At 45.0% G+C, this 25,879-nt stretch overlaps 1 protein-coding gene across 4 annotated transcripts in view; it reads left to right on the forward strand.

The window, feature by feature from the left end:
* Window positions 1-25,879, forward strand: part of LOC138549941 (rho GTPase-activating protein gacN-like) — a 308,520-nt gene that overhangs the window by 227,445 nt on the left and 55,196 nt on the right. For all 4 annotated transcript variants that reach the window (XM_069642373.1, XM_069642374.1, XM_069642376.1 and 1 more), the window contains one exon: window positions 4,248-4,336. In XM_069642373.1, coding sequence (XP_069498474.1) covers window positions 4,248-4,336 — 89 coding nt within the window. The remainder of the gene's footprint in view (window positions 1-4,247; window positions 4,337-25,879) is intronic.

The following is a 25,879-nucleotide window of genomic DNA, read 5'->3' on the forward strand; positions in this document are numbered from 1 at the left end:
AAAGGGAGCCATAGAGGTGCCTCTATCACAGTTAAAGGAGGGTATTTATTCAGTGTACTTCCTTGTACCCAAAAAGGATCTAACCATGCGCCCTGTATTAGATCTGCGCCCAGCGAACGAATTTGTAAAACCACAAAAGCTTCGGATGGTGACTCTACAGGAAGTAATCCCCCTGCTCACACAGGAGGATTACATGGAAACACTGGAAATGAAAGATGCATACTTTCATATTTCAATGTTGCCAGCGCACAGGAAATATCTCAGGTTCATGATAGAAGGCAAACACTATCAGTTGAAAGTGCTACCCTTCGGCATAGTCTCAGCGCCAAGGGTATTCACGGAGGTAGTGGCAGCGGCACACCTGCACAGGTTGTCCATTCCAGTCTATCCTTACCTGGATGACTGGCTCATAACAAGGGATTCTTATGAAACATGCTTCACAAACAACCAAAAGACTATAGACCTCCTGTTCCACCTGGGCTTCTCCATCAACGAAAAGAAGTCCAGTCTAGACCTCAGCCAAGTCAAGCAATTCCTAGGGGCTCTAATTCGAACAAAGGACGGCCTCGACTTCCCCTACAACGAGAGGGTCCAAAACATGCTGTTTCAGATCTCCCAATATGTAGCCGGTCAAAAGGTGACGGTATGCAAAGCCATGCGATTGCTAGGAATGATGGCGTTGTGTATTTATTTGGTCCCTCACGCGTGCCTGCGCATGCGCCCAATGCAAGAGTGGCTCAACAGCCAGCGGACAATGGGACAATCTAGTGGTTGTCTTGCAAGCCTTGGTTCTCTCGCTGCGGCGGTGGTCGAAGGAAAACCTTGTGTTGGGGAAATCTTTTGCCAGCCCCGCAGTGGAAGCCACTCTTACCACAGACACATCCCTCACAGGGTGAGGGGCTCACCTATCCCATCAGACTGCACACTTAGTTTGGACTCCAATTGTGGCATCCAAACACATAAACCTGCTGGAATTATTGGCAGTCTTCAAAGCACTGAAGGCTTTCCAGAAACTCCTACAAGGAAAGACAGTGCTGATTCTTACAGACAGCACCAAAGCCATGTATTACCTGAACAAGCAAGGGGGCACTCACTCTCTAGGACTGTCCAAGCTGTCCCAGAACATCTGGAAGTGGGCTTTCAAACACAACATGTACCAGGGGAACTCAATCTTCTGGCAGACGGACTCAGCAGAGACTTCCCTCTACCAGCAGAGTACGAATGGCGATTACAGGAAGACATCGTCTCCAATGTTTTCGCAGAATGGGGCTTCCCAGAGATCGACCTGTACGCAACTCTGGAAAACACACAATGCCAAGATTACGCCTCCAGGTACCCCCAGAACCGCTCCAAGGGGAACGGCCTCTGGATAACATGGTCAGGGAAATTTGTCTATTGCTTTTCCCTCCCCGACTCCCCTTCTCAACAAGATAGTGCACAAAATGCACCAGGAACCAGTTTCCATGATACTGGTGGCCCCCATGTGGGGCCGCCAACCCTGGTTCGCTCATCTGATGGAGATGTCACTGTCTCCTCCAGGGAAACTGCCCTGCCCGTACAACATTTTGTCACAGGACAGGAGCCGAATGCTGCATCCATGCCCACAGACCCTGAACTTGGCAGCCTGGCACCTGAGGTCATAGAATTTGGACATTTACAGCTCCCTCAGAGATGCATGGACATTCTCAGAGAGGCTAGGAAACCGAACACTCATTACTGCTACTCTAGTAAGTGGAAACGGTTCGTCATCTGGTGTAACTCAAAGGGCATCAACCCCGTTGACTGCTCTCCCACTCATATTTTGTTTTATACCTGACTCACTTACTGGACTCAGGATTAGTCTTTAATTCTATTAAAGTTCACCTAGCTGCGCTCTCCGCCTACGCTACGTCTCAACATAAGGTGTCATGGTGGAAGGTTCCAGTCATTAAAGCCTTCATGGAGGGAGTGAAAAGAATTCCCTCTCCTATATCTAACCCAGCTCCCGGATGGGACCTAAACATTGTGTTAACCAGATGGAGGCAAAAAGTCCTGTTTTTCAGAACTGGAAATCTATGGTCACTTTGAAAATTGAATGTTGGCTGGTTTCAGGATCTCACTCTTAAGACTGCTTTCTTGATAGCTATCACCTCCATTAGGAGAGTGAGTGAACTACAAGCGCTCTCCATCTTAGATCCCTATGTAACAGTTCACAAAGATAAGGTGGTTCTACGCACACACCCTAGGTTTGCACCGAAATTCATTTCCAAGTTCATTCTTTGGGGGAAAAGAGCCTACACATACTAGATGTGCGGAGGGCAGTCATGTTTTATATGGAAAGAACTAAGAAAGACTAATCAGTTCTTTGTCTCAGTGGCAGCAGGAAGAAAAGGGGATGCAGTCTCCAAATCCACTATCTCTAGATGGATTGTCCGCTGCATCACTCTCTGTTACACTCTTGCTAAGAGAGAACTACCCTTCAAGCCTAGAGCACATTCTACTCGAGGCACTGGGGCATCCATAGCGTTCATTGCAAATGTTCCCCTAGAGTCCATTTGCAAAGCGGCAACCTGGAGTTCTGTAAACACCTTCACAAAACACTATTGTCTAGATGCTCACTCTAGATCTGATTCTCAGGTGGGACAAGTGGTACTAAGACACCTTTTTTCTACTGTTCCTTCTCACAACCCACCTCCAACTCCGGGTACTGCTCGCTAGTCTATGCACAGCATGTGATTCTAAGCAGATTAATAAACATCAGAAGACATGCATTACTTACCGTAAAAATTTCTGATGGTTGTATCTGCTTAGATTCACATGCGCCCACCCTTCCTCCCCGCTCGGAAGGAAGGAACATAGACGTTTTATTACTTTCTCTCTTTTCTGTACTCGCTTACGTTAGACATAAGGCTCCCTCATGACAGAGAAAATACAAACAGAGGGACTTCGACGCGTGAGGGATTTTGGGTACTCTACACGTCACTAGAGGGATAGTGTTACAGACATGCCTATGTCGACGTCCCCTTTTCGACTTTCGAAAAACAAGATGCAATACTCCGCAGTGACCACTGGATGTCGGACTATGCACAGCATGTAAATCTAAGCATATACAACCGTCAGAAATGCTTTTACGGTAAGTAATGCATGTCATCTGAATGCTTAAACATTGCCTATGGAAAACAAAGTGGATTTCTTTACTATGTGGATAAGTGGCTTTTTTTCATGAGTCGAAATGACATCCTGAAAATACTGGATGATGAAGTATCAAAGTGTTTAACAGCGACTCTGTGAAAGCGATTGATCTGAATACTTAAACATTGCATCTGGAAAAATTCTCAAATAGATAAGCGACTTTCTTTCATTAGTTGAAATGCCATCCTGACAGTACTGGGAGATGAAGTACTAAAGAGTTTGCCACCGACTGTGAAAGCGATTGCTATGAATATTTAAACATTGCATATTGAAAACACAGGTGATTTTTTGATAAGTGACTTTTTTCATGAGTCAAAATGCCATCCAGACAATATTGAGAGATTAACTACCAAAGTTCACAGGCGACTCTGTTAAAGTGATCGATTTGAATGCTTAAACTTTGCATAAGGAACATGAGCCAATTTCCTAAAGATGTAGATAAGGGACTTCATTTCATGAGCCAAAATGCCATCCTGACAATACTGGGAGCGGAATTAGAGAAGTGTTTGCAAGCGGCTATGAGAAAGCGGTTGATCTGAATTCTTAAACTTTGCATGAGGAAAATGAAGCAAATTTGCTAAGGATGTAGATAAGAGACTTTCTTTCATGAGCCAAAATGCCTTTGTGACAATACTAAAGCAATTTCCTGTTTGAAAAAGTTAAATAAAACCTTTGAAAATAGAATTAACTGTTAATGTGAACTTATTTCGCCGGTTCTCCACGATACTATGTCGGGAGTGTATTGTCAGCACCACACAATGTGTATGTACTAGATCAACACCACACATTCATAGGCTTTTCAGCACAAAGTGCCATCGCTACACGGAAGGTGGAGTACATTATTAGCAGCACACACAGAAGAGTGAACTGTTGCATTGACACAACGTTGTATACTGTCTGCACCACACAAAGAAGACTGCACACTTATCAACACCACACATGGTGTTGCGTACACTGGCAGCACCCCACCTAGCAATTTGTATCCATCATTTTCAAGCACTGAGCCCAACTTTCAAGAGTGTTTGGAAACACGCACAACTGCTATATATAACGAACATGTGTCCTCCTTTCTTCAGGACTACAATATCCAACATCAAGGATGAGATGAGGAAGCTTCATGCACAAAGCAGCCTGCCCCGCCCCGCCGCCAGGAAGGAGAGAAGCCGTAAGTGCCAGCAAGGCTCCCTCAATCTGAGGGCAATGTCAGAGCAATGCCGCACCTCACAGACAATGTTCTTACACTTTTTAATTACATTGGCAGCAGCACAGTTTCTAGCATGGGCTCCCTCAGAGGATCTCTTTCAGCATGGCAACTGGCATTGTGGGACACACCCACATGACAATTTGCAGGAAGCCCACTTACCTTGTCAGAATGTATAGTTTTTGTGCCCAGATTATTGTTCCACAATCTGTACAAGGCAGTCCAGGCTGTATGCCCCCTTCAGCTGTTATTTGGTATATTCTCGTTATATTAGTCTCACGCTTGGTGGGCTGCACACTTTCACTGTCGGGTGTCATTTGATTTCTTTTGATTGCCCAAGTGTGATTATGATTGTTATTCCATCACAATTATTATATCACAATTAAGATATGTACAAGATTTAAAGTAGAGCACTAACCCATGCACTTTCAGGGAGCCCCATTAACACCATGCAAGAAGGTTTGAGCACATGATAAATTATCACACTATCTTATTTACAAACACACATCAAACGTGGCTCCATGTTGGTCAACAGATATGAGAATTAGTAGCCATACGAAAAGGTCCAGGGTGCCTTGTAGAACTGCACGTAATATGAGCAAACTTCACTGCACTGTTACATATGCATTTCATGTATGGTTGGAGACAAACAAAATTCAACTAGAGGCACAATGAGTGGAAACTCATGGCATAGAAAAGTACCTTGCACTGTTTGTACATAAAAGACACAAGGCGTCATTACAAGGTTGGTGGTGTGGCAAACACTGCATAAGGGACAGGAGCGCAGATGCATTTGTCCTTACTCCATAGGCCCCAAACCACCACCATCTAGAAGCAATAAAGCTGGGAGGAAATATAAGTACTTTAAATGAGGAAGGGATTTGAAAAATGGCTCTTCTGGGAGCAGAACCTTGGACCGGGCTGTCCAGAAGTTCTTGAGGCCTGCTAAGAGATTTATAGGGAGGGTTATAGTGGTATGAGCTGCTAAATTCCTCTTAGGCTGAACTCTTTGGAGTTCATTGGCACAGGTGGATAGGATAGGATAGGTATATACAAATGACTCGGAGTCAGAGGCTTCCTTATCCTGTCTTCGCCTGACTGCTTTGTAACACCATTTAGACATAAACAATGTATTCAAATTAATTAACCCTATGGTCTGAGTCCCTATGTCTAGCTAAATGTCCCTATATTTGTTAATTGGCCCTCTCTACAGGTAAGGGGCTCTCCCTCGGTGGTTACTAATATTACACCTATCAAGGGTACACAAAAAAGGAGGTGAAGTCTCTCCCTATCCTTGCTCACTACTTTCCTGTCTGCTAAAATGTTGCACACATCATCAAGGTAGATATTTTTACTTTATTGTCATCTCCTTGGATCTGTGTGGCTTACCGTACTCAAAGCCTTGATTTTACTAATCAAGGAATTTATAAAACCAAAAAACAGCTACCAATCTTGTTGGGGCTGCTTATCTTAAAAGGATGCTACTATGTCTGTGCCGTGTCTACTGTCAGAAACTGTTGCTGAAGGATCCTGCAGGAGTGAAGCTGGCCCTCCAGACCCCCTAAGCCTGCCAGCCAACAATACTGATTCTATAAAACTATTGGACAGGCAAACCCAAGGGGAAGGGGGAATGGAGAAAACAATACAGGAACTCCTACTGCAGGCACTTCTGTCTGTCTTCACAGGAATGTCTTTTGTGTTTATACAGTTGAGAACCTAAAATGAGAAGGCAATCTTTTTAAATATATTTTCTAACTCTCTACACATGACTAAAGCTTTCTTAACAACACTGTTCTAGTTACCTGTAGCCTAAGATTGATAGCTTTTAGGCTGTTTCCTTACGTGTCTTTTATATTGACTGCAGACTACTGTAAAATGCTTTTCTTCACAAAGATTTGTAATGTCAATATTCAAAAAGTACTTCTTCTTCAGTTCTTTTTTTCACTTAATACTCTTTCCTTTAGCACACGAATAATTGTCCTTAAATAAATAAATACCCTTAAAAAGATGTACTGCTAATACTAATCTTAGTCTTTGGTAACTTTTAAAATTTAGAATATTGTTTCTTTCTTCATTAAAATACCTGGTGCTGTATTTGAAAAAAGAATAATCCGATTAGGATGTCTGAAATAACAAAAATCGGAAAAAATAACCTCCAACTGGAAAGTCTATTAACTCCAAAGTCTCTTGTAAGAAGCGTTACGGAGATAACGGAAAAATCAACGAAATCCAAAATGGCTGCAAAGCATGCACAACGTTGTATCCAAAATGGCCGCGACGCACGCACGACGTCGTAGGGTCCTTTTCGCTAATCGCACGCATAGAACAACATGCAATGTACGTGTAGACTGATAGCTTGCGTCTTGCGCCCGGTGTAACAAATAACAACAAGTTAGTAACGTTAATAAATGTTTTGGAAGTTAATAACACGGCGAATCAGAACCGCACACCCTATTAATTGTAATTAGCAAAAAATACACGTGAAATTGAATATTACATCAAAAACCCAAATAACAAAATTTACAGTTCCAAATTCAGTTTAAAAACTTGAGTTGTTAAATTACAAATTCTTGAATCCTTTACAAAATAAATTCTAAAGATCCAGATAATCACTTAGCTTATTCTTTTTCTTGTGGACAGGATACTGAGCTGCACTACAATCAGACTCTCTTGGGTTTTTCTTTCTTCTGCTGCAGTCTTCTAACTATGAGTGGGTATTATACTTAGATGAGATTAAAACTAAAAATATTCAGTAGTCTACAACTATTAAATAAAAACTGTTACTTTAATTACTGGAGCTAACTAAAACACGTCTTACTCGGAAAGAAACTTTAATGAAAGGCAGTTTAGAATTATAGAAAAGATTCCAAGTGACAACACAATGTTGACTGCAATTGTCTAAGCCAGTCACTGCTGAAAAGGTGTTCCACCATCTTGGCTTGGGAGAATTACATATTTCTAAATGAAAATCAGTTAAGGGAAGATAAACTATGAAAATTACTACACTCAAACCAGAATCTTCCTAATACTTAAACCAACCTCCCCTTCTAGTTCTCCAGAAAGAATGCCTGAAACGCCCAAATCTCCTAGGCCCTTGCAAGTATGAAGTAAATAATGTGGAAACCTGACATCTACCACTTCCGTTTGTATCGAACACGGAAGCTAGGTCATCACTCCTGGATCTGTTGTCAACCGGTTTCAAGGGTATCTCATTACTTCCCGCTTTCTTCAGGACATATACTAATTTCAGCGTTACTGGTCTCAATTCTTAATAACAGAACAGCAGAGCAGAAAGACAACAACAACAAGAATGGTGACTATTCGTGTCCTGTGAGGCCACATTTATAGATTGTGGATCCTTTTCCCCAATTTTCTGTTGGCCGTGGCATTCTGGTCACGTGCCCTAAAGGGGAAGAGAAAGAGAAAAGGGGGAGGTGTTTGTTTGTTTTAATCTAGTGTGTGTAATACTTATTTATTAATACCACATATGGTTGCATATGAGGGAGGATTTCTCACCTGTCTTTTCTTTTGTACAGATGATCTTATGTGTGCTTTTCCCAAACGTGTGATTCAGGTATCTGTGAAACATTCAAATATTTGTTTTGTATTTATTTTTTATAGGAATATCCTTTTTGTCTCACCACTGCTTACATGGTGTGTACCTGTATCGTCCAGGGTCTGTAATTTCCTATTCTCCGGTTCTTTTCAGCAGAACTATTGTGTATGTGACCGAGAAGAATATTGATTGATTGATTGATTGATATTTTATTATTATCGCGCTCGTACACAACTGTTTCAGAGCACGACAAGGCAAGGGTCAGGAGAGGAACAGGGGAGAACAAAAACAGTGATCTTACTAGGCCCAGTGACATTGAGAACGCGCAAGTGCATGGGAGAGGGGGAAGGGGAAAAGTGCATGGAAGGGGGAGAAGTGGAAAGTGCGAAGCAGAGGAGAAACAGATAAATAACAATAAAATAATAAAGGCAACAAACAGTGGTAATGCAGACAGCAATTTGCAAGTGCTAGGTTTAAGGCAGCAGACAGGGTAGGTCTGATAAGTGCAGGAAGAAAAAGGGGGGCTGTATGGGTACAGATACAGACCCCAGTGCAAGGGGGGCCCGGAGGCAGTGCGGGAGGGTGGCAGGATGAGCAGGTACCTGGGCCTAAAAGACAGAGGGTGGCCAGGTGCACGGTGCCAAGAGAGAACAGATCAGCAGGGGAGAGGGGGAGCGAAGGCAGAAGAAAAGAGGAAGGTCTTGAGATGCTTCCGGAATCGGAGATGGTTCTCCTCAAGTTTTAGAGTGGCAAGGGAGGCTGTTCCAGAAGGAAGCCCCAGCCGAAGACAGAGATCTACCTCCAGCTCGTTTCTTAGAAAAACGACTGACCCTGAGTGAGTTGGAGGTAGAGGAGCGAAGAGCTCGAGAGGAGAGGTATTTGCGGAGGGATAGCTGAAGGTATTTTGGACCCAGGCCCCAGAAAGCCTTGTGGACAATGCAGAGGGTTTTGAATTTAATCCTTGTATCCACTGGGAGCCAGTGGAGAGATTTCAGAGCTGGAGAGATACGATCCCAGGGCTTGAGGCCAAGGACAAGTCTTGCAGTCCTGTTCTGGATTAGTTGCAGAGGGCGGAGAGTACAGGCAGGTAGATTTAGATAGAGGCTGTTACAATAGTCCAAGCTAGAGAGAACCAGGGCTTGAGATACCATGAGCTTCTGAGGGAAGGAGAGGAAAGGCAGAGTACCTCTGAGGAGGTGCAGTCGGAAATTTTACTTTTTAGAGACCTCAGAGATGTGGGCGGAGAAGGAAAGAGTGGAGTCAAAGATGGCCCCGAAGTTCTTAGCCTCGCAGGTGGGGGTAGGAGGGCCAAGGGAGGCCGGCCAGAGAGTGAGGGGAAGGATGGTGAAGGTGTGCCGATGAGGAGGATCTCCGTCTTGCTGGCATTCAGACAAAGATCATTGGCGGCACACCAATCTTGAATGGCAGTTAGGCAATCGGAGATGAGAGAGGGAGAGGAGGTGGCAGAGGGCAGCCTGAAAATGAGTTGAGTGTCGTCAGCGTAGCACTGGAAATTTGAGCAAAAAATGGCAATGCAGTGGACAAGAGTTGTCAGGTATTGGTTGAAAAGCCAGGGCGAGAGGTTAGACCCCTGGGGAACACCACAGGTAGAGAGAAAGATAGATGAAAGGAAGGACCCAAGTTAGACCTGGGAGGGTTGATCTGAGAGGAAAGAGGTCAGCCAGGCCAGAGCCTGATCAGTGATACCCAGGTTTTCATCGAGACGGTTGAGCAGGATGGTATGGTTGACCGTGTCGAAGGCAGAAGAGAGATCGAGGAGGATGAGGACAGAGGGAATGTTAGAGTCAAGGTTGGTGAGCAGATCTTCACGGATGCTTAGGAGAGCAGTTTGCATGCTTCTGGCAGCTCTGAAGCCAGACTGGTGGTCATGGAGACAGCCAACAGAATTGGAATGAAGGTTAAGCTGAGAGATGGCCAACTTTTCCAGGAGTTTGCCAAGAAAGGGAGTAATGGAAATTGGGCGATAGTTAGCTGGACAAGAAGGATCAGCTGTGGGTTGCTTGAGAAGAGGATGCACAAAGGAGTGCTTCAGAGGGGAGGGGAAGGACTCAGAGGCAAAGGAGTGGTTGCAAAAATCAGCAAGGGCCGGAGCGAGGGTGTCAATGTGGTCTTTGATGGTTTTAGAGGAACAGGGATGAACCTGTTTTGAAGAGGCTTTCATAGATCGGACTTGTCTAGCAACCTCGTCAGGGGTGAAAAGAGGAAAGGACGAGAAGGTTGGTGGGAAGGTGGCTAAAGGAGGGTCAGCAAGCACAGATGGAGAGGGAAGAGGAGGAGTGTGGGTGGGGAGGGTGGACTGGATGTCCTGGGTTTTTGAAATGAAGTGAGAGGCAAGGGCATTGCAAAGAGCCTGGGAGGCAACAGGAGGGGTAGAGAATGCAGCAGGGTTGGCCAGCTCCTTGCAGATTTTAAAGAGTTTGGCCGAGTTGTTAGATGCCGCAGAGCCACGAGCTTGAATATGGGCTCTCTTCTTGGTGAGGATAGAGAGTCGGTATTGCCTTTGTAGCAGGCGACAGGCCAGTTTGTCAGAGGATGAACAGGAAGTCCTCCATTTCCTCTCAAAAGCCCTACACTTACATTTAAGTGTAGTTAGGTCAGAGTCATACCAGGAATTGCACTTGGCTTTGGACTTCAAACGGATCCTCATGACAGGGGCAAGAGCATCAAGCGTATCAGAAATTGAAGCGTAGAGCAGAGACAGGGCTGTATCAGGATGAGAGACAGCCAAAGGTGGAGGGGGAGAGAAAGTGGCGGCAAAAGCCTCAACTGACACACGCTTCATGGGATGGATGTCCGAGAAGGTAGGTGGCAGTGTTGGGGTAGGCTTGGCTTGGGGGAAGAGAGGGAGAGATGAGATGAGAGGAGGGAGTGATCGCTCCAGGAGAGAGGCGTGGTCAGAGGGATGCAGAGGGGGAGGTCAGAGGAGATCAAGACATCCAGTGTGTGCCCTGCAGAGTCAGTCGGGCCAGAGGGGAGGATGGACAGGGAGAGGGAGTCGCAGAGGTCACGGAAGAGTACAGAGGGGGAGCAAGGAGATTCTAAATGTATATTTAGGTCACCGAGGAGGAGTTGCCCGGTGGTAGAGGCCAGGAGGGAGGACGAGAGGTCTGCCCACTCAGAGAGAAATGAGGTGATTTGACCAGGAGGCCGGTAGATGGTAACCACAGTAAGAGAATGGGTAGGCGAGAGAGAAAGCCTACAGACAAGGCATTCAAAAGAGAAGTAGGTCTGAGTGGGAATGATAGAGGCAGGAATCCACTCAGGAAAGATCAGGGCTACCCCCCCCACCGGACCGGGAGGATCTGAGTGCTGGGAGGATCTTGTAGCCATCAGGGAGGAGAGTGTCAACGCTCGTAACAGAGCTGGCCGTGAACCATGTCTCAGTAAGACCAAGGACATCAAGGTCTAGTTCTTCAAGGAGGTGGCAGATGTCAGAGGAGTGTTTGACGGCAGAGCAAGAGTTGAGAGTGGCAATATGAAGAAGGTTGCCAGCCTTAAAGACCTTCCGGGGAGGGGTACAGATCAGAGGTACCCCCTGCAGAGGAGAAAGAGCCCTAGGAGGGCAGAGGAGGAGGAGAGAGAGGGCAAGGTAGCCAAGGGGGAGAGGAGGGGACAGCAGGAGATGAGAGGAAATTGATGAGGCGAGGGAAGCGCCTATCAAAGAGGAGGAGATTGGCCTGAGGGCCTTGGACCATGACAGTGCCATTTAGGTAGACATTAATGATGACTTTAGAGGAGTCGAAGGAAGCCATGAGAACTTCCCAGCGAGTGCCACCATTAATGGGAGAGGAGGAGATAGGGCAGAGCACAGAGACCATAAGTCCATAGATCTGGGGAAGGAACGTCAAAGAGGACGTCGGTAAGGGTCTGTCTGGCGGAAGCATTGGAGTAGGTGTCGGCGATAGGAAGACCAGGATTAGAGGCCAAGATATCCTTTTTGAACTATATGATATGATAAACTAACCATGGCAGAGGCAACATATTTAGCCTTTGCAGAAGAGCTAGTAGAGGGAATACTAGCAAATCCCTCAATCTTAGTGGAACGAACTTGAGGCACTACACAAAAATCTCATAAGAACCGAGTTGCATGGTGTAATAATGACAGAGTACTTGAGGTCCCATATAGCCCCCAATGGTCTAATCATCAAAATAGAGCCCAGACTATTCCTTGATCACATACAATTCAGGAAGGATTGGAGTTTCATGGCAAATAAATGTACGGGGGATTGGATCTAGATGCCCGAGCTACCAAAACCATAGTGTGCAATTACCTAAAAAGCATGGCTGCATTCGATGCCACAATGAAGGAGTTCAAAGAGTTTAATTCCAACAAAGAAATTATGAAATTAAAAAAAGACATAGCTTTTTCACATGAAAAGAAATACCCGTACACAACCAACGAATATTATGAAGCAATGGCCCACAGAGAGGGAGGCGATATCAACAGAGAAGTAGACCCAAGCCAAATAACTGGACCTTATCAAGTGGAAGCTCAGATGAGGACTCTGGAAGAACCAACAAGAATCTCTGCTTCGAGGATATAGAACAAAACAGAAGTGGGAACAGTCTGGGTTTTCAGGGACCAAGAGAACGAGACAGACAAAGAGGCTGGTGGCAGGAACAATCCACCAAAGTGACCAGGAACCGATGGAGGGGGTGGTACGAGCGCAATGACACACAACAATAAGGGAACAAAGACAGAAAAAACACAATGAAAAGAAAGGACAGTCACTAGTAGTCAAATTATCGGACATCATATTGACACAAGACCATCTAAGTGTGTAACAAAAAGGCCTGTCTTTTGTCCCCATGGCCAAACACAATCCTTTTCAAACAAGAATCGAATTGACACAACTCATGAGAAAAATCTGCTTAAAACAACACTTTGTGAAGAGTACGTATGAAGGAGCACAGGATGTAACTAACCTACATAACAAGTCATCTTATTTCTCACCGTCCCATGCAGTCACAGCGGAATCGACAACATTCGAGAATCTTTTGCTGAAAAAACTGGCTGAGATAGAGAAAGAAGAAAGAAGAGCCTTCTCTAATATGAACAGAGGTGAATCTACAGCTCTAAAAGAATTACAAAACAAGGAAGCATTAGTTATAAAATCTGCGGATAAAGGTGGAGCGATAGTGCTTATGAACACCAAGGACTACCCGAATATGGTGAACACACTGATACAAGACAGAAATACATACCATAGGTTAGGTTCAGATCCAACAGAAAAATTGAGACACCATATCAATCTGATCATTGAAGAAGCTGAGGGAGAAGGCTACATAAGTCAGAAGGAGGCGGGGGGCGTGGCTTAAGAGCCATGCAGTAGGACACGCTTCCGAAGGGCTCCTGCCGATCCGTTATGATCCTGTGTACTAACTGTGGCTATATTTATTTTTTTATTTTTTACATTTGTAAAGCGCACTGCAGCCCGGAGGCATAGAGGTGCTGAAAGCGGTGTGTAAGAAGGATTGATTAATGGTTACAAAAAAGCCGCCCCGGAAGAGTTCTTAGACTATACATACAGTGTTACAGATACATGGGTCCTAGGTAGCGGGCAAAAAACAGGCACATTATTTGAAGAGACTAGTCTTGATGGCCTTGCGAAAGGCAGTGTGAGAGTCAAGTAGTCTGATGTGCGGTGGAAGGGAGTTCAAGAGGGTGGCTGCCATGGTGGGGAAACTAGTGCCACCAGCACGCACTCTGCAGGTTTTTGGCACAGTTATCAAGTTGGAATAGCCCACTCTGGAGGGTCTAGAGGGATAGGGTTTAGAAAATCTCTGGACGAGATAATTAGGGGCCTGATCATGAAGACATTTGTGCGTGAGGGCAAGGGTTTTGAACAAGATTCTTTCCTTGACCGGTAGTTAGTGGACCGGACGCCTGAGGTCAGAGATGTGGTCCCTGCGTGATAGTCCAGTGGCGGCCCTTAGGGAATTGTTTTGGACTAGTTGAAGTTTAGCAAGGTTTTTTCCTGCAACCCTATTAGAAGGGCGTTGCAATAGTCCAATCGTGAGCCAATGATTTCCCCGCGATAGTTAGGCAAATATGACACGTTTGTGCATTTAAATTGCTGCCTGGATGCATGAAGTGGCCGTGCAGACAGGCAATCGATCTGCAGACTGGAGGGAATCAGATCGCCTGAAATATGTGCAGCAGAAAGTCTGTGACACGATAAGATGTGGGCGAACAAGATGGCGGAGGCTGGACAACAAAGGATTTGGTAGTTGCTGATGGAGGCAGCGCGGCTCTGCAGTGGCGAGTCACCGGTGGACGCTGCGCACCAGAGCGAGTATTGCTGACTAGTCCGGAGCCGCAGGTGACCCGTTAAGATCCAGCATAAGCGGCTTATCGGATTGTGGCGGAGCCCTGGGGGTGCCGGGACTGTGAGTAGCATGGCGTATGTCATCGCTGCTGCGGGTGCGGCATCACACCCACCGAAGAGCCACGGATGTTGTATTAATGAGGGGCAGTGTTCCGCTGTCCCAGCCCACAATGTGACAGGTCTGCCACGGCCCAGTCAGCTGTACCAATTGAATGTAAAGCCGAGATAGACCAGTGGAGTAAACTAAAGAAGCTTGGGAATGAGGCAAGAGCAGACACTGCGCAGCTTCCACTGTGGTCTGCCTGTATTAATTTGCGACTGCGAGGTGCTATGAACTGTGAGCGTTTTCCACTCTGGTCCGCTCACAAGAGCGAACGCTGCTGACTGCATGAGGGAAGCAACACGACGTGGGGTCCCATTACAGTCCTTCACTAAATGAGGAGCGAGGCCTGACTGATGTGCAGGGCGCTTCCATTGTAGTCTGCTCGATGGTGGGAGGTGTTGTCTGCATGTAACATTCAGCTGCAAGTCCGGCCCATGCTGATGCAAAAAATTGTCAAATATGCCCCTCATGAATAAGAGCAGTGCACAGCTGTTATAAAGGCAAGGGGAAGGAGACACCCCCTAGCCTGTGCAGTAGGCAAATAGCGGGGCACAGTGAAGCGTGCCTGACGGAGAGCGCCACAACTACCACGAAGGGGAAGGAGGGAACGGTGACCTGGCGGAGCCTGAGACTGATACATGTTGGGCCAGCACTAGTACCCAAACAGAACTATAAGCACTGGGGGGTGCGCCCATGGAACCAGACCAACAGTGGCTGGGGCACGCAGACTGAGCGGACGGACCCGCCCAAGCACAACTACATGGGAGGACACAGCCCACTCCAGGAGCAGATTTGGTTGCTCAAGGGAACTCTTAACACTGCCTGTTGGGGCCCTGGCACCAGAAGCAGTCAAGTCTAGCCAAGACCAGAGGCCACACGTTGCGGGGCTCGCATACACAGCCCTGACACACCGAGATGGCTAATAAACTGCCTAGAGCGAAGGGCAAGCAACCCACGCTTGATGAATACGCCAGATCACCACCACGGGCAGAAGGAGCCAGGAGCAAAGACAAAACCCTCTCTGGGGGTATGGACACTGTGGGAAAAGACCAGGAGATCCTTGCTGCGATTGCAGACCTAAAAGTGGCTTGGGAGACCAAACTAGGATTGGCCATGAATGAGCTGAAGGCGGCTCTAGAGCTCAAACTCGGGGCAGTACAAGACGAGGTGAACCTCCTCCGGTAAAACATCAGAGCGCTGGCTGAACGCACAGGTGACCTAGAAAAAGAGGTGGCCCCGAACACAGCGGTGTGCGCAGCCCACAAATCTGAACTTCAGGCTCTAGTACAACGCGTGGGCAACCTGGAAAGTAGGGCGGAGGAGGCAGAGGGACGCGCCCGAAGGAATAACATACGCATCATCGGACTGCCGGAAGGAACTGAGGGACCTAACCCTACGGAGTATATCAAATCAATGCTACTGCAGGAAATACCCGGGACTGCTGACCCAGGGGTTTGCCATGGAAAGAGCGCATAGGGCCCTGATGAGGAAGCCGCTACCAGGAAACTCCCCCAGGCGGGCGACAGCTAAGATTCTGAACTATCGTGACCAGGAGAAGATCCTTGAGCACTTCCGGAAGGGTGGAACGATACAAAGGGCGTTGGCAAACATAACTGCATATCCGGATTACACCCTGCAGGTGCAACGCCGACGCATGAACTTTGGGGCCGTGAAAAGAAGGCTGCGTGAAGCAGGTCACAAGTATATGCTGATCTACCCGGCAAAACTGAAAGTGTTCCACAAGAGCAGAACATTGTTTTTTGAAACCCCGGAAGACGCCACGGAATGGCTAGACATGCAGAGCTGCCCTCAAGAATCAGGCATCCAGAAGGAAGACGGCGCAGATAAGTAACGTGTGACTGTGGCACCTACGGTGTCGCAGTCTAAGACATTGGGACTTGAATATAGCAAGGGACATAGCCCGCTGGAGGCGTGAGACCAGGGCTATACCTAGATGCATGATCTTTGTGTAAGTGGGACTTAGCTAATGGTGTAGGAGCCTAAGGCAAGTAAAGTTCTGTCCAGGAACTTTAAAAATATTGAAAGAGCCGACTTACAACTCTGCATCAATAGCATCTTAGCTGACATTAATGAAAAAGAGTCATGTGACACCATAATCAAAAAATATGATCAGCAGATTCTCACGTTAATCAACCAGAAAGCACCCAATCGAGAAAAAACTGTAAGGCCCAACCTTAACCATCAAAAATGGTTTTCGCCTGAACTCATCTCTCTTAAGAAAGAAAAAAAACGTAGTGAAGTTGAATGGCTTAAAAACCAAACAGAGGACCACAAAACAAGCTGGAAGTCACTAGAAAAATCCTACAAAACAAGGATCAACGAGGCGAAAAAGAAATATTTCAACAGCCAAATTGAAGCATCATCCAATTCAGCCAGTAAGCTATTCGACATTCTTAAATCCTTAGAAAAACCTAAGGCGTTGGCCCCGGAATTTATTCCATCACAAACTGAATACGAAAATACTCACGCTGCATTTGCGAATAAAATATCCAAAGCCAGAGAACGAATTACATTATCACAAGCCAATAAACATTAACGTAGCCTACCTGCAGAACAACTAATAATAACGGGCAAGGAGAAGTTTCAATTTCAATCCATCTCTTCAGAAATTATGTTAAAAACGTTAGCAACTATGAAACCATCCTCCTGCGCTGAAAATCTACTCCCGCCTAAAATCATCCTACAATATCCCGAAATTTATGCGCAACTCTTTACTAGAATTGTCAACACCTCATTTCGGGACCAAGTAGTACCCAACAATATAAAAAAGGTTACCGTCACACCCCTGGTTAAAAAACCGACCCTTGACCCTCGCGACCCTAACAACTTAAGACCCATCACAAACTGTAATTTCACACTTAAAGTACTAGACAAAATAGCAACAGCCCAACTCCAAGAATATGTGGAAAGCCACGAGATTCTACACCCTCAACAATCTGGCTTCAGAGCTGTGCACAGCACTGAAACCGCCATGCTGGACTTACAGTCCAAAATGTCGGAAATTATGGACCAGGGAAAGGCTGGCTTACTAATCTTGCTAGATCTAAGTGCCGCCTTTGACCTGCTTGACCACAAGCTCCTGAAACAAGCACTGGAGAAGGTCGCTAATTGTTCCAAGGAATCTATAAGCTGGTTAACATCCTTCCTAGAAAACAGAATATATAGAGTACACTGGGGCGACAAATTCTCCTCTGAATTTAACATCTTTTGCGGAGTTCCACAGGGAGCTAGTCTATCCCCTTTGCTCTTTAATCTGTACATCCGGTACCTATGTGAGCTACTACAACAACTCCAGATATTCTTCACCAACTATGCTGACGATGCTCAGCTGGTCCTGTAACTGAGTGGGGATTACGCTAAAGATAGTACGACTCTAAATACACTTTACGGAAACATCGAAGACTGGATGGACAATAACTGGATGTGCCTGAACGGAAATAAAACCGAATTAATGGTATTCGGTTCCACCCAGGCTCGTGCCAAACTTTCCGCGGAATATCAGGCTTTCCAAATCAAAGAAACCCTTATTCCAGTGACAGATAAGGTTAAAACATTAGGCATGACGCTGGAAGCATCCCTCAATTCTGATGCCCAGGCGACGTATGTTAGTAAAAAGTGTAACTATTACATCCAGTTACTTAAAGCTATCAGACCACTATTGAGTGAGAAAAACTGCGCCACAATAGCAAGAGCGACCGTCATGTCACGCCTAGACTATGGTAATCCTCTCCTGGTAGGAGCTAGTAAACAAAACATTCAAAAATTCCAACTGGTCCAGAACAACGCGATCAGAATGGTCAAAAAGAAAGCAAGAAGTGAACATATAAGTGAAGCTAGACGAGACCTTCATTGGATGAGAATAGAGGAACGTATTCAATACAAGTCTATGTGCCTTACTCACAAGTGCTTATATGGCAAGGCACCAGCCTACTTGAAGTCCAAACGTACGTTTTACCATCCACGTAGGGCATTAAGATCAGAAGCAAATGGACTCATAACACCCCTGAAATTCAAGAAAGAACTCGGCTTGGGCAGAGCTTTCCCTTACTGAGCAGCCTCCAACTGGAACAAATTGCCTAAACACCTTAGATTGGAGTCCAATCTTCTGGTCTTTCGAAAAAAACTCAAAACAGAGCTTTTCAAGTAACCTCCTGCCTAGGCCACTCTGAATCAGTTATCTGGTATATATATGCCTTCCGTCCCGTCGCCTCTTTCTGGCTCCTTGAGCTTTGTTTATGTCTAATTGTAAGCGCAGTCGGCGCTATATAAATATAAAATAAAACTGAACCAGCCCTCATACCCCCATAACGAATAGATTAGTTGGGTCACTGGTAGACCGGTGACACCCTGCCGGGTTCCTGTCCTCGGCATCCGGAGGCAGGACCAAAAGCGGGGGAGCCTGAGATCCAGGGATGGAGATGGGCACTGGGTGGGGTGGGGTGGGGTAGGGCGGGGGGAGGGAAGAGGTGTGGCGTGCAGTGGTTGATAGCTGTGCAAGAGGGAGAGGGGGGCTAGTTGGAGAGTTTTTGTTGGGAATGGGAGGGGAACGAGCCCAATCTTGTGTCAAACCAAACAGGAGGGGGAAACTGGGAGGGGAGGCGGGACAACCCACAGATGGCATCGGGTAACCTTAGAATGGCGACCTGGAACATGAGGGGCCTTAACAGCTATTTGAAGCGGAATAAAGTAATGATGCAACTAAGGAGGCTGAAGATTGACATAGCACTATTACAGGAAAACCATCTCACTAAGGAGAAGCTGGATGTGGTCAAGAGAAAGTGGAGACCACAATAGATCCAGAAGGCAGAATGACAGTGGTGCGGGGGGATGCTGGAAAACAGGGAAGTATTATACATTTATACGTCCCCAACCAAGATACAGCGGCATACTTTAGGACCCTATATGGCAAAATTGGCCCCCTACTGGGTGGTGCGATCTTATGGGGCGGGGACTTTAACTGTACATTAAATCCTAAAATGGATTGGATCCGAAAGGGCGAGTACTGTGCTGTTTTGGTGCAGTGTTTTTGGCATGCCCCTTCTGCAGCTTCTACAACGACAACACCTGGAGGTGCGTGTGCCTTTAAGTCAGCAGGACCAGCTGACTTTAAAAGAGCCGCCTCCTCGCCCTTGCGGCGTAAGCCCTCGGCGAAAGGGCGAGTACTGTGCGGTTTTGCTGTTCTGGTGGTCTGCGGCGAAAGGGTGGTCTAGTTTCAGTTTGATACTGCAGCAGCACGGATGATTGGTGACTCTCCCGTACAGACTGCCTCGTCAACTTTTACAGTCATGCACCCTGTCAAGACTCGTGCACAGTCAAAGAAAGGGATTTCCACGGACTCACAGCAGGCTCCCGCGACTAGGACAGCAGCTCAACGCCACGGCTATAACTCAACGTCAGTAAGTACACCACGTATGCAAGGCGCAGTGACATCTGACGACACATTCACTATTGTTGAAACCAAAGCTAATAATTGTGTAATCATCGCTCAGGCCGTACCTGCTGCAGCTGTGATAGAGTCTGAATTGCTCACGTCGTCTGACAGACGTAATGCAGTAAATAGTAGTAACGTGAAAACGCAGATCTTACATTCAGAACATTTCGCGAACACTGCTGAGCACACTACTTATTACCCCACTGTATATTTAACACCTGACCACAGTAAAGAGGCAGTTGTGTCTAAGTCTGTGACTGAGCATCTAGAAAAAGGCAGTGACACGGAAGGTAGATGTGCGAACCAACACTGCTCTGAGACCACTGTAATTGACAACTTTGAAAATGGTGCAGCCAGAATTATTGAATCAGATGTTTGTAGCTGTAAATCACACGAAACACGTATTAATCGTGAAGCTGCTTCAGGAGGTGATAGCATGGAACGTGCGGTTCCGTCTATAACAACTTCACGCTCTACGCCTTTCCACTGATGTAACCTCAATCAATATAAATCGCTCTTTTTACATCAGCGCGTCGGTTATACCCTGAGAAAAAACACCATACAACTCATGCGATGAGGTTTTTCTGAAAACTTGTTTAATCACTGATGAACCGATTACTTCTTCATCAATCAATCCGAAACTTTGTAATGACTCATGCACCCCTCAGGGCTCTGAGATGCGTAGAAACTCACTTGATATTGCAAACAAGCTAATCTCTGACTTAGCATCAATGAACAAAGCACAACAAAATCGGCATGTTGAAACGGCGACTTCTGTCATCATGCCACACACAAACGAACAGATCAAGCACGGGGCCGCAAACTGTATGCAAAAATCCACAAGTAGAGCCACTGTAGGAGAGAAACCCAGACGGATTAACATAAGCAGTTCACCATCTCTGCAATGTTCTCAAGTAAAAAAAAACTGAAAGTTACCCAGAAACAGGTGTTTCGCAATGCTCAAATAAGTTTCGAGACCTCCTCTCCAGAACATGTGGAGCCTTTCTCAAAAGTCGTTGAACATCAACTTCAACATACTTCTGCTTCAGAAATTTCTTCCTCTGACTCCTCAATTATGGAGCGTCCATACCCTAAAATCAGATCAAGCAAGCGCACTTATCCATTAAAACAAATTCGTTCTAACTGTAGTAAAGATGCTTTTCCTGATCCATCTAATTCTAAAGAACTACAGTCCACTATTATAGCATCCATGGGATTATCCATTGCACCCTTTTTTAAACTTTACGAGCACATGAACGAAAACATCAAGGATCTTTCAACTTTAACTGCACTTCTTAACACAAAAATAATAGAAATGGAAAGGAAAGAAACAAACTGTAAAACCGAGCTGACTTCCGTAAATGGTAAAACCGATCAAATTTTAAACTCTGTTTCTGGCTTCACCTCAAACAACGAGGATAAAAAACTTTTGGCAGAAGTGGCGTGCGAAGCGTTAAAACTTTTTAAGGAAAATCCAGCAAAGTCCAAGCCGATTGCAAGTCCAGAAGTACCTGCTGCAGACAAAGCACATAACAAAAAAGGGTGTTCGCTTGATGAAACATCCTCAAACTCCATGTTGCTGCAGGACAACCGAAATTGGACATCATCTTTACCTGCTATGAAAAAGCAAAACGCAAGAATAGATCAATTTACGACACCTTACCTACCAACGAATATCGACAGGTCCTTGGGTTCTCACTTGCAGCACCTGGCAGTTGATTTAACGTCTAACATATGCGACAAGGACCTTTTTCAGCAAACGGTTTCCTCCTTTGATGAGGTGGTTGAAATCAGTCAACAACCGTGCAACCTTGCACTCGCAGACCCTCAATCAGCTTCTTCTTCAGGAAGCAAACTATTGTCTCAAGTAAAAGGCTCAAATGATGGAAAAAAACTGACGTGCATAGGTGATTCATCTACCCCCAGAATTGTGGAGATATATGACATCTTTAAAAGGCCCAAACGACCGCCAACTCCAGTATCCACACTTGTTGTTGGGAAGCCTGCAATCTGCGGAAAAAATCCTAAAAATCAACCTGCAACCAAATTTAGATGTGGAAACGGCTCTAGGAAATTTTTGCGCAATCTGAAAACAGTAAACTTATCAGTTCACAATACAGGATGCAAAGTTTCTACCGCTCCAAACCCAAACACACCGCACGAAACTGAAGTCGAAGTAAGTCCATCTGAAGCAACTCTGAACGTCGATTCAGATTTGATAAATCTGTCTACATACCAAGACTTGGAAGAAAATTCTACAGCTGAGCAGACTGACTTAATGAACAAGAGTCCAGATATACCACACGCTAGAGTTGTATACACAAATTCGGGCTGTTGTGCAGACAAGTCTCGGCCTGATGATTCATCAGGTGTTCTAAAATCATCGAAGCCATGGCGAACATGCACGATTGTTAGCCCTGATGCTATAACTACAGAATCGAATAATGTACCAGACCTACCATTCATAGTCATGGCGGAAAGATGCCGTAAACTGGTGAGTAAGAGATCAATTGCTCTCAAAAGTGAAATCAATCAACCTAAGGATCTTCATACGCCCACAGACAGCGGAAAAATCTGTATGAAGAATTCACACCTTATGACTTTTCAGTCTCAGTTCCTGCACGGACGGTCCAAAGATGTAACACAACCCATCTCTAAACGTAAGGTGTTGAACTCTAAAACACCGAAAAAGGCATCTTCATTTGAAAAACTAATTCTGGAAAGACTGGATTCTAGTGACAACCTGATACTAAACAGGCAGTATTTAGCTAAGCTATTCTACCTGATACCCAGTCTGCGAACGCTTCGCTCTGACGACTTGAAAATAGTGGAGTTTCATTGTGAGGAAAGAAACGACATGGTGACTCTGCACCTTGCATCTAACATAATTCGTGATATATTACTGGATGCAGTACCGGCATTGCTGTCATTAGGTTCCGATTTATATCCTCAGAACCGAGCTGTCAAAGCTTCTGAGTCTTCTTATAACAACTCGAATTACAAATATCAGAAAAATCAAAGGAAACCAACATCTACGAACATAAACCATAAAGAATTTAAAGATTCAGAGTCCAAGATATATGTTGAAATCGAGACTAAACTCGAAGACAAAGAATTAACTCAGTCCTTTGAAAATGACCAAATTCATATAACAATTGAAGGTCTGAATATAAACGACGGGGACTCGTCTAAAAGGGATACAGAAAATGGAAATTGGGCATGGCTGGCTGCTAACCTGAATAACAAACACTGCGATTAACGATCGGAACGAAGTTCGCTCCAGCTTTTCAACCTTGGATCATGGAACACGCGCGGATTTGTCCATTTATTTAACTCTCCTTGGATGTGTAACTTAGATCTCATATGTCTACAGGAAACATGGTTAACAACTTGTCCTATGTCACCTGCCTTTGAGATAGTAGTAAACCCAGCTGTTAAACCACTAAAACGTAGGCCTATGTTTGGCCTCCTGATAGCGGTAAAAAAGGATCGTGGACTCAGGATAGTAGAGACGGTGAACGTCTCACCATATATACAAACTGCTAAAGTGAGATTTATTAACAGCAAACCTGAGTTCCTATATATAATCAATCTCTATTGGAACCAAATTGCAACAGGCACGCTTACCTTCATTGATCAGGTGACTTCTATCTTAGACAACATAATGGAAACCTCAAGCAGTGCCCAAATTATCCTTTGTGGCGATCTTAACACAGATCGCTTGAACATCAAGCCAAAAACAAAGTCATCGAACAAAAAGGCCAATGAAGAAACGGCCAACTTCTGGATGACTGAAATGAACTCGAGGAACCTAACACTCTTGAATGGGAACACGCCTGGTGACATTCCCGCTCATCCGACATGGAGACGCGAAAACCACTCTTCAACTATAGATTACATTTTCGTGTCAGAACTTCTGGCAGCAAAAGTTCATCGGCTCGAGATCATTATAATGGAACACAGCGACCATGACATGCTCAAGTTGGAGTTTAATGCCTGCAGTGACTCACTTCAACAACTATGGCCTCATGTCATCTCCTATCGTTCTGGAAGGATTCGTCTAAATCTGGAAACAAGGGAGATTAATTCGCTAACATCTGCCTTGGAGGCCATTCCCGACGAGACAGAATACCAACATCTGTTGAGTCAATTTGCAGAACGCAAACAAGGCTTTAAACATAAAATACAGAACAAACATAAGTTCGACTTACAGGTGTTGCAACATAAACGCACACTTCGTAAAGAAATAAGGATGCTACCACGAGGTAACAAAGATTATCATTGTGCCCATTTTCAAAAAGGGCAACAGATTGGATCCGAGAGATTACCGACCAATCGCCCTTCTAGACGTAATGGGCAAAATTTACGCAACCCAATTGCAACAAATGTTAAAATCTTGGGCACTTGAAAATCACATTAATGACCCACGACAAGCGGAATTTGTCAAGGGTGTTGGGTGCGGTCTTAACACCTTATTGCTGAACCTCCTAAAAATGGAGTCAATAAGAACCAACACTGCGATCTATGTTGCTTCCATCGACCTTTCACATGGTTTTGATAGTGTCGATCGACACATTTTGTGGCAGAAACTCAAAACCTGGAAGTGTCCACCTGACCTCTTAGATGCAATCAAAGAGCTACACTCTAACACCACAGTCCAAATTAGATTAGATCAAGGAGGCTCCTTAACACCCTTGATTCCAACTTTTAAAGGAGTGAAACAAGGCTGTCCTTTGGCAGCAATTGTTTTCAATCTTTTTATTTCCGACATGGGTTATGCACTAAAAGAGGTAACAGCATTTTCACCTAAAATCCATGGATCTCAGTTGGGCTATCTTTTATATGCCGACGATTTACTGCTTTTGGACGTTACGCCTGTTGGTCTGCAGCGTAAACTAGACTCTTTAGAAAGATACGTAAATAAAAACAAGCTGTGCATAAATAAGAAAAAATGCAAAGTCTTGATTTTACGTAATCTGGCATCTCATAAAAGAGGATCAACACAATACATTTGGCATCTGGAAAAAACATCTCTTCGGATTTCTCCCCACATAAAATAGCTGAGATCTCTGATAAGTGCCAACATAAATGACAACTCCTGGGTTGATGCTACTAGGAGAAAGTGTCAGCAATTAGCCTGCCAAGCTGCGACCATAAATAGAAAATTTGGAAAATTCTCTATAAAACCCTTGATTAACTTCTATAGACAAAAAGCTATACCAGCTCTGATTTACGGTGCTGAAAACATGTTTGGTTGCCCACACGAGCTGTGGAACATATTAGAAAACAATTTTTGGACCAGAGCGCTGCACATTCCTAAAGGGTGTCCGACTAGTAACATAAGAATTGAACTGGGCTTGACATCCATACAAGCGAGAGTATGTTGGAATGCTTTAACTCTATACAGAAAGTCGCAGCTCTCGAACTCAGCCCCACCATTCAAAATATTATACAAGCCGGACTCGGACCCAGAGTACACAATGCTCACAAAATGGAATCAGTTATGTATGGAAATTTTGGATGCTAACAACATTAAAATCACCACTCTACTTGAAAATCCTAATAAGGCGAAACTTAAACTGTGGGGTGCTGATTGGCACCAAACGTGTGCCGATAGATCTAACAAGCAAGAGATTTGGACAAACTACAACCGTACTTGTTACAATCTCCGGATCAGAATTCAAGACTATTATACTTGTACTTTCGACTTAACCTTTTTCTGACCAGAGATCGTATAAGCACTTGGTCCCCTAAAGAAACTGTTCACCTGACTTGTCGTTTTTGTAAGTATCCAACAGAGACTTCAAAACATTTGACTTTGTATTGCCCAATGTTTCGCTCCTTACGAACAAAATTGTTGGGAATTCTCTTTGAGACTCGCGGTACCTACACGGCTAATGACTGGTGGAAAGTTATGTGTGAAGGCTCTGATTGAAAAATTATGTTTGGCTTAGTAATGTTTTTGAAGGACCTGAAATTCCAGCTGAATGAATCGAACTCCGCACCAATGAAGATACTTGGAGAAAGACTGTAACGACAAACGGTG

Source organism: Ambystoma mexicanum, chromosome 1q (assembly GCF_040938575.1).
Source record: "Ambystoma mexicanum isolate Mex_15411 chromosome 1q, UKY_AmexF1_1, whole genome shotgun sequence".
Classification (NCBI taxonomy): domain Eukaryota; kingdom Metazoa; phylum Chordata; class Amphibia; order Caudata; family Ambystomatidae; genus Ambystoma; species Ambystoma mexicanum.